Source organism: Panulirus ornatus, chromosome 73 (genome assembly GCF_036320965.1).
Source record: "Panulirus ornatus isolate Po-2019 chromosome 73, ASM3632096v1, whole genome shotgun sequence".
In the NCBI taxonomy this organism is placed as follows: domain Eukaryota; kingdom Metazoa; phylum Arthropoda; class Malacostraca; order Decapoda; family Palinuridae; genus Panulirus; species Panulirus ornatus.
The window spans coordinates 4,131,215-4,141,663 of NC_092296.1; the positions used below are offsets into that span (position 1 = coordinate 4,131,215).

The following is a 10,449-nucleotide window of genomic DNA, read 5'->3' on the forward strand; positions in this document are numbered from 1 at the left end:
TCTGGATGCATGGACAAAGTCAATGGGAATACTACAGTGTTTGCACTCGAATGAACCTCAGATATTCAAGCATTTTGATGTATGTTTACAGTAGAAAGTAGTTTTTAATCTTAATATGTTAGGACTTTTTTTCACTTTTAAAGTACAGAATGTGCTTGACAGCTCGAGAATGGATGTGAATGAATATGGTTTTTCTTATGTTCCTGGCATTACCTTGCTAATGCAGGTAATGTTAAACAGACTTTAAACAAGTGTGAATGAAAAAAGTAAAGAATGTTGATCTGTGTGTTACTTGGAACACATTGATGTTTCTTGTCAGATGGAAAATAGTGCCTTATTGACAGGACTTCATCCATTCATCATATTAGTGCATCCAATTTTACATTGACATAGATTTTCCATGTTCTAGCAAAAGTTGTTAGGAGAGTCAGGGTATTGTTTGAAATGGGAATGTCTTCATAGCTTAAAGCTAAAGGTGAGGAAAAGCTTGTAAGGAGTTGCCTTGATTGTTCATATGAATTCAGATTCATGAATAGTTTTTTATGTAAATGTTATATTTGTATATAAGTTGAAAAACTTTTTGATTTTGATGCATGTTTACAACAGAAAATGGGCCTTGATCATCCTCAGTGTTTCTGGACACATTTCATTGTGTACAGTACAATACAGGGTGTGTTAGTTGAATAGATTAAAGCTAATTGTATGGCAAATAAAGTGCTTCATGAACAGGACTTCATCCGATAATAAGAAAGTAGCACATCCAGTTTTATGTTAAGACTAATAGTTTCCATGTTACTGGCAAAACTAATAGATGCTGGGCTCCTGCTTATTGTGGGAGAGTCTGAATACAGAGAGAAAATCATCATTACTTAACTAAAAACTTCACATGTGGAGGAAGTAGATTAAAGATTTTATCATAAATTGTACACCGTGTGTGCTGTCACCCTAGCCAATTCCTTTGCCAGGAGTTTTTGGGCCCCACCTTCAAAAGTTTGTACCTTGAGTGAAAAGTCACCTTTGACAAGATTGTATCATTGGAGTATAGTCTTGTCAAAGAGCATATCAGTCCAAAGGAGAATACATTTCCCTGCCACTGGATGTAGCACAGCCTGGGGCCGCAGAAGCCTTTAGAAAGGTCTTGGGTAACACTTGTTCTTAAAAATTGTTCCTGGGATAATTGTACAGACGTAACCATTTGCCATCACCTCTTCCACCATCCCTGCTACCTTTAGAAGTGGGGAAAATAACAGGCAAACAAAGCATCACTTCGTTTGGAAAATTGACATTGCTTGTGGAAGATGCATTGTTTGGTGGTAGTGTTGGCAGAGGGGACGGCAAAAAATGGTGGAAGAGGAGGGGGCAAGTATGGGATGGTATAGGTGATTGTAGTTTCTTTTCAATATGCCTTTATGAAGTAGAGGAAGACTTTTTCTATCCTCAATGTGTATGCTTGTGCATGCATATTTATACTTATGAGTTCATGTTTTTGCCACCTTTTGTTGTATAACTTGAAATGAAGATGCTTATTGATGAGCTCTTTTGCATCCCATCAAGTTGGTTGTCCCAATTTACATTTCACATCTCTAAGGCATACTGTATATAATTGATTTACAGAGGTATAAGTTTGTTGAGTATTCCTGGTAAATTATATGGGAGGGTATTGATTGAGAGGGTGAAGGCATGTACAGAGCATCAGATTGGGGAAGAGCAGTGTGGTTTCAGAAGTGGTAGAGGATGTGTGGATCAGGTATTTGCTTTGAAGAATGTATGTGAGAAATACTTAGAAAAGCAAATGGATTTGTATGTAGCATTTATGGATCTGGAGAAGGCATATGATAGAGTTGATAGAGATGCTCTGTGGAAGGTATTAAGAATATATGGTGTGGGAGGAAAGTTGTTAGAAGCAGTGAAAAGTTTTTATCGAGGATGTAAGGCATGTGTACGTGTAGGAAGAGAGGAAAGTGATTGGTTCTCAGTGAATGTAGGTTTGCGGCAGGGGTGTGTGATGTCTCCATGGTTGTTTAATTTGTTTATGGATGGGGTTGTTAGGGAGGTAAATGCAAGAGTTTTGGAAAGAGGGGCAAGTATGAAGTCTGTTGGGGATGAGAGAGCTTGGGAAGTGAGTCAGTTGTTGTTCGCTGATGATACAGCGCTGGTGGCTGATTCATGTGAGAAACTGCAGAAGCTGGTGACTGAGTTTGGTAAAGTGTGTGGAAGAAGAAAGTTAAGAGTAAATGTGAATAAGAGCAAGGTTATTAGGTACAGTAGGGTTGAGGGTCAAGTCAATTGGGAGGTGAGTTTGAATGGAGAAAAACTGGAGGAAGTGAAGTGTTTTAGATATCTGGGAGTGGATCTGGCAGCGGATGGAACCATGGAAGCGAAAGTGGATCATAGGGTGGGGGAGGGGGCGAAAATTCTGGGGGCCTTGAAGAATGTGTGGAAGTCGAGAACATTATCTCGGAAAGCAAAAATGGGTATGTTTGAAGGAATGGTGGTTCCAACAATGTTGTATGGTTGCGAGGCGTGGGCTATGGATAGAGTTGTGTGCAGGAGGATGGATGTGCTGGAAATGAGATGTTTGAGGACAATGTGTGGTGTGAGGTGGTTTGATCGAGTGAGTAACGTAAGGGTAAGAGAGATGTGTGGAAATAAAAAGAGCGTGGTTGAGAGAGCAGAAGAGGGTGTTTTGAAGTGGTTTGGGCACATGGAGAGGATGAGTGAGGAAAGATTGACCAAGAGGATATATGTGTCGGAGGTGGAGGGAGCAAGGAGAAGAGGGAGACCAAATTGGAGGTGGAAAGATGGAGTGAAAAAGATTTTGTGTGATCGGGGCCTGAACATGCAGGAGGGTGAAAGGAGGGCAAGGAATAGAGTGGATTGGAGCGATGTGGTATACCGGGGTTGACGTGATGTCAGTGGATTGAATCAAGGCATGTGAAGCGTCTGGGGTAAACCATGGAAAGCTGTGTAGGTATGTATATTTGCGTGTGTGGACGTATGTATATACATGTGTATGGGGGGGGGGGTTGGGCCATTTCTTTTGTCTGTTTCCTTGCGCTACCTCGCAAACGCGGGAGACAGCGACAAAGTAAAAAAAAAAAAAAAAAAAAAAAATTTACATCAGGGATACCATCACCTCTGCCCTATATATACCTTCTTTTGCTTTATCACCCAACCTTACATTCATGAATGATGCCTTTGGCACAAAGATTTTATCCTATGCAACAAGACTGCCAAAACACTTGCTTAGCTCATCAAACCTCATTCTTTTCTTTTTCACTTGCTTTGCTCATCAAACTTCATTCTTTTCTTTTTCACTTGCTTTGCTCATCAAACTTCATTCATTTCTTTTTCACTTTTGTCACTCGTGGATCACACAGTATTTTCTCAGTTTGTGAGGGGAAAACAATGCGAATGCCAAAATCATAAATAGTAATACTAAGGCATTTAGGAAAAATGGGGTAAAAAAGTTGTATAACAGCAAAGGCCAAGAGACTGAGCCTACAAATCTAGCTTGACTCCCTCTTTGTACAGCATACAAAGGTAGAAATAGGCAGCTACAAACAGACAGAAAGACTCCATCAAAAATTCAGACATATGTAAAGAGAAACAGATTATTTATTATATTTATTCATTATACTTGATTGCCATTTCCTTCAGACATATGTAAAGAGAAACAGATTATTTATTATATTTATTGATTATACTTTATCGCTGTTTCCTGTCAGCTAGGTAGTGCCAGGAAACATGAAGAAAGTCCCGCCCACTCTTAAACACACATATATACATACACGCACATACACATACATATACACATGCTCACACACATACATATAATATCAACATATACACACATACATACACATAGGGCTATACACAGCCATATACGTATATACATATGTACATATTCCTACTCAATTGCCTTCATCCATTCTCTGTGTTGCCCCACCCAGCAGGAAACTGCATTGCCACCCCCTACATCAGTGAGGTAGCACCAGGAATACAGACAAAATAAGCCACATTCGTTTACACTCGGTGTCATGTTATGTGTAATGCGCCAAAACCACAGCTCCCTGTCCACATCTAGGCCCCACAGACCTTTCCATGGTTTACCCCAGAGGTTTCACATGCCCTGGTTCAATCCATTGACAGCATGTTGACCCCAGTATTCCACATTGTTCTAGTTCGCTTGCACACCTCTCACCCTCCTGCATGTTCAGGCTCCAATTACTCAAAAATCTTTTTCATTATATATTTCCATCTCCAACTTGGTCTCCTGCTTCTCCTTGTTCCCTCCACCTTTGACACATATATCCTCTTTGTCAACCTTTCCTTACTCATTCTCTCGATATGTCCAAACAATTTCAACACACCCTTTTCTGCTCTCTCAACCATACTCTTTTTATTACCACACCTCTCTCTTACCCTTACATTACTTACATGATCAAACCACCTCATCTCACATATTGTCCTCAAACACTTCATTTCCAACTCATTCACCATCCTCCATACAACCCAGTCTATAGTTCATGCCTCGCAACCATGTAATATTGTTAGAACCCCTCTTCCTTCAAACAAACCCATTTTTGCTTTTTGATAACAATTTCTTTTTCCACACTTTCTTCATCACTCCCAGAACCTTTGCCCCCTCCCCCACCCTATGACTTGCTTCCATTTCCATGGTTCCATTCACTGCTTAGTCCATTCTCAGATATCTAAAACACTTCTTCCTCAAGTTTTTATCCATTTAAACTCGCATTCCTACTAACTTGTCCCTCAACCCTGCTGAACCTAATAACCTTGCTTTTATTCAGATGTACTCTCAACTTTCTCCTTTCACACACTTTTCCAGACTCAGGTCACCTACTTCTGCAGTGTCTCACTCGAATCAGCCACTAGTGCTGCATCATTGGCAAACAACAGACTCGTTTACCAGGTCCTCTCATCTACAACGGAATGTATACTCACCCCTCTCTTCTAAACTCTTGCATTTCTCTCTAACCACCCCATCCATAAACAAATTAAACAACCATGGGGACATCACACAACCCTGCTGCAGACTGACCTATGGGAGCCAAACATTCCTCTCTTCCTACTTGTACAAACATCTCACTACTTCTGGCAGCTTACCTCCCACATCATATACTCTGAAGACCTTCTACAGAGCATGTGAACCAGTTCAGTAATTGCCTCGTAGTTGTTGAAGGAAACCATAAGAGAAGGAAACCATAAGAACTTAGTTCTTATCAAGGTGAACTGTAAGAACACAACTCACCCAGCTATGCCACAAAAGGCCATCTCAACAGTTGCCCTAGCAATGCATACTGGTTATAACACTTCCTCTGCCACTTCCTAGATATGTTGATCTGCTGGGTTGTGCCACTAGCAGCTCATGGTCACTTTTCACTTACCCAGTACATGGATGAAAATCTAATGATGGCATGGAAAACCTGGGATACTTGAAACTGATTAAGTGTTTGGTAAAATGGTATACATTAGCCTAAGTATGTATACTCAAAACTGTGATTGGCCAAACTTTACTAAGCAAGGGACCTTTGTGTTTGATGAAAATCTTTGTAGAAGTTTCAGCTTTCTTATCTATCAACTGTATCTGTTCAAGTTTTTGAAAATATTTGCAGAGAATGTGTATAACATTGATGCGTATCGTTTAATATAAATTCAGCGATGGTAAGCACATGACTTTCATCATTGATATCACAAAAGGGATTCAGAAGATGATTATCTTAAAATACAGAAAAGTAAATGATATAATTTGTTCAGTGTATCTGACACCATAAGTCATCCCTTAAGGGAGATTACTTTGATGGACTTGAAATTTCATGCATAATTGATGGGCTTTTAAAGTTTGCGTTTAAATGTCAGAGTCGAGAAGTTCATGTTTAAATGGAGGAAATTAAAGGCTTGCTCTAAAATGACAAAAATTTATAAACTACATACACTGCAGTACAGTAATTGTGTCATTGCTCTGTTTAGATAAAAGTTTTTAAACTACTGGATCACGAAATGATCTAGGGCTTTAATGTTTGCCTTGCGCATGTTCTTATGCTTGCTCCCATCATACATGTTACTTTTGTAACTATTCTCCTTGGAGGTATGCAGGTCATACACAACATTACGGAAAGCATCAAACTCGGATAATAACACTCTGGCAAGGTTGCCCTTCTCACTGGGCTTGACGATTTCCAACTTTTGCTTCTTTGACAACACGGTAATCTCCCGCTTTTTTACTCCACTGCAGGAAGGAGTTGCAACCACACCGGTTGAGGTCCCTGGAGGGGTGTCAGCTGGGTACTTGGGAAGCATTGCAGAGAAAGCACGGATCACACTTGGTACAGTTGCTCGCTAATGTAAACACTCACTTGCTTATCAGCATTTGAATGTTTGCAACTGAATTATTTTTCTGCCTGAATTCACATTATCAAATGCAATTCATTTAGGTACTTCATCATCATTACTCGCCATTAAAACTTTATATCTTGATTTTTTCTTACGAGTACCACTTTTTATTGTTTTTTATCTTGGGAAAATGAGATGCAACTGTAAAACTGTTGGGTCGTGAAGTACGTAATATTTTTTTGGATTAAAGTAGACTATCTGATAGAGTGGAAAGCTGTCCGTAGATCTACGAATTTTCGAAAATATCGAACTGCAAACAGTAAAGAGGCTTACAGAAAATTTTCAGTGAAGTTGGTCATGATTTAGAAAACTTAACACCTCAATAATGAGGAATGATCATTTTTGTGGGATTTGTAAGTGCAAGAGCATAAGTTATCCAGTGCTCTTTAGCATGAAAAAAGATAACTAAAAATTGAAATTACTTATAAATAATTATATATTTTGGCTATCTTTTAGAGATATCTAAAACCATAGTGAGGAAATGCTGCTCACATTAAGTCGCTCATCTCTTGTGGTTTGCTTTCATATCTAAACCTACATCATCCTTGAACTTACCTCCTTGCTTTCTTTAACATTCCCACAACAGGAAAGCCATCCTTCTTTTTCTTTTGTCTTCACACAAACCTCAGATCTTACCCTGTCTTGTTTTAGTAGCCAGAATCATAGAACTCAGTGCCCTATTTACTATCCATATTTGATTCCCATTTATTAAGGTTGGCAGAATTGAGTTATCCATGTTCCCCACTCGTCAAATATCCAGGCATCTTCTGCTCTTGGACAGGCCTTTTTTTCCCCCCTCCGTCCATTGTGCATGTTTGCATGTACAACCCAATTACTAAATTCTTTACCTCATCTAACAGATCCCCACCCATACAGCTTGTTTACTTTTTTTTTTTTTTTTTTTTTTTGGCAGTGCAATGTCTACTAGTTAACCCTTCCTGGTAAACAATATGCACTGGCCCTGCCTTAAACAAATCTCATCCTTGCTATTAATGAGGAGGAAGTTAATCCTTCTGTAAACTACCATGTAGCACCTTCCTCTTGCCAACATTAAACCTGAACTTTCTTATTTTATGTGCCATATAAAGCTCATCCACCCCTACCTGTAATTTCTCTCCACTCTTTGCTATCAGTATCCAGTTGTCCAAAAATGATGTCATCACTAGTGGCCAGGTCTATATCTCTGCACACAAGTCTCAGAAATTCACCTTTTGTATTTAAGCCTGGTACACTCAGTTTCCTCTTAATTTTATATTCACTTGCCATGATAGTTTTTGTTGTATCAGAATTCTCTTTGTACATATTTTTGTTTCCCTACTTTGAGGAGCACATACATGAAGACACGTATTCTTCTCTCCAATCTTGCAGTTCACCTAGATAATTATAGAATTTGAATGGTTGATAACAAAGCAAGATAGTTGTAGCTTTGATTAGCCTTTTTTTCATTTTCTCTGCATGTCTTTTTCACTTGGCTTGAATGAGCTTTTGTACATAGGCACTGAAGTGATAATATAGCAAAGTTGATGCAGCTAATTGGCAAAGGATAAGTGTTAACTCCAAAGAGATTCCGTTAGTATTGTACAACCATCCCTCCCTCAAGGAGAATACAATGCAGCTTGAAAGAAACATTATATGCCCTCTCAAGAGTACTGGGGCTGAAGCAGCAAGGAAGCAACTTAAGACTTGACAATTTCTGGTTAATCCACATGGGAAAGGGAAAACCAAAATAGCTTTTAAGAACCATTCCATGTTTGAAGAAGCAAGATGGTGCTGCTAGCTGGAATATTACATTCCATGCATGGAAGATTATTTTACAAAGTTATATAATTTTGTTTTCTTTCAGTTAGGCAAGGTAAATGAAGCACTATATATTATGGTTAGTTTGCAGTGAGACGATTTAACTAATGTGACTTTAGTTTTGCTTTAGATCACTGTGAACTAAATTTAAAACAGGGAGGGATGTTGATGATGGTATTTTTTTCCCCATGCAGGAAGACTACATAGAAGATGCAATCACATTACTTAAGAGTGAAACAATGGAACGAGAAGTCTTGGTCAATCGAGAATACCGTAATGGAGGTCTGGATTATGTATCTATTCAACGGGCTGATACCAAAGCAGATGTATCCCGTACACTTCTCTCACAGGGTTTGATGCTTGTGGATGAACGCAAAGAAAAAAGACTGCAGTCTTTGGTAAGTCTAGAATCTGTTTCAGTAGTCGAATTTAATTTTTTAGCTTTTACGCCCCTGCTAGAATTGATGGGTGCATACAACAGTGTTCATGTAGGTGCATACATGTTATGTATGAATGTAATAAATTAATGCTTCATGTTTGTTTGTTCTTTAGGTACTTTTCATTACAGTTGTGAAACTGAGAGCCAACTCATAAGGTAGATTCTTTAAGATGTAGATGGGGTTCTTGCTAGTTATAGTAATAGTAGAGTAACCATGGTCCGTGAAAGGTTTTTAGTTTCGTATGAGTGACTAGCTAAGCTTTATGGGAGTCTAATACTATGATTTGGAAGGTAGACCCCTTGGAGTGGCATAACCACATGAAATATTTTAGTTTCCAATTGGTTCTTGAAGCCAAAGTTGGTGGGCATTGAATGTAAGTATAGTAACCATGGTCCGTGAAAGGTTTTTAGTTTCGTATCAGTGACTAGCTAAGCTTTATGGGAGTCTAATACTATGATTTGGAAGGTAGACCCCTTGGAGTGGCATAACCACATGAAATATTTTAGTTTCCAATTGGTTCTTGAAGCCAAAGTTGGTGGGCATTGAATGTGTAAGTATAGAAATATGATTTACAAAACTAGAATTTGTATCAAGCTTTTAGAAATATGCTGACCAGTATTGAATTAGGGGGGGAAAAAGGGAGAGATAGATAATGTACTTTAAACACACTGGCAAACTCAAGTGCCTACCTCTAAAACCAAGATGAACCAGGCATTTGTCACCAATGCTTATGCACCTGTAAATGTTTATAAGTTGGTATATTTTGTGATGCCATTATGGCATACTATTTTTTTTTTACTTTATTTATTCTTTTTTCTTTTTTACATATTTGCCAGTGATAATTGTATTATATACACTAAAACACTGGATGCTGAGTAAGAGAGATGATGTATTTATGCTTAGCAGAAGATAGTGGATACTGTGTGATGTGCTTTGGCCAGCTTCCAAGCCACCACACTTACAAAGAGTATGGGAAACATCTTGCGCATTGTTTAAAAAGCAATAAGGGCCAGGATGTATTGATGAGGGTGTGAAAAGCAATTCATTGTTGGTGATGGCAAAGAGGGGCATTTTGACAATGCAGCGGCCATAACAGGCAGCAGCCATAACAGGCATAGATGCGAGTGTGGGCTTCATTTGAGAAAGTACTCAGTCTAGGAGAGTGTGAAGGGGGAAAGTTGAGAGTGAATGTGAATAAGAGCAGGGATGTTAGCTTAAGCACTATAAATTAACAGAATATTTGGGGTGTGAGTTTGAATGGAGAAAACATTAAGTGAAATGTTTCAGATACCTAAAAGTAGACATGGCAGCAAGTGGAACCATGTAAACTTAGGTGAGTCATGGGTAGGTGAGAGGGTAGGGTTCCTGGGAGCATTGAGGAATGTAGAGAAAGGGTCAGTGCCTGAGAGGGGGCAAAAATGGTTATGTTTGAAGTTATAGTCGTGTCAATGGTGTTGTATGGATGCAAGGCATGAGCTTGTGCATAAGAGGGTAAAGGTATTAGAAGTAAAATGTTTCAGGACAGTATGTGTTGAATAGGATTGATTAAAAAAAATGTAGGGTGAGAGACGTGTGGTAATAAAAAGTATGGTTGAGAGAGCTGAAGAGGGTTTGCTGAAATGGAGAGAATGAATGAGGAAAGGATGACAGAGAGGAGGATATATGTGTGGAGGGTATGAGAAAATGGGGAGGCCAAATTGGAGATGGAAGTATGGAGTGAACAAGGTTTTGTATTCTTTAGGCCTGAATAAGTAGGGTGAAAGGTGTGATTGGGGTAGAGTGAATTGTACCAGTA

General features: G+C 38.9%; 1 protein-coding gene across 2 annotated transcripts in view; it reads left to right on the forward strand.

Moving 5' to 3' along the window:
• The window catches only part of Tudor-SN (Staphylococcal nuclease domain-containing protein 1), a 37,924-nt gene that overhangs the window by 25,456 nt on the left and 2,019 nt on the right, over positions 1–10,449 (forward strand). For both annotated transcript variants that reach the window (XM_071661114.1, XM_071661115.1), the window contains exon 15: positions 8,409–8,612. In XM_071661114.1, coding sequence (XP_071517215.1) covers positions 8,409–8,612 — 204 coding nt within the window. The remainder of the gene's footprint in view (positions 1–8,408; positions 8,613–10,449) is intronic.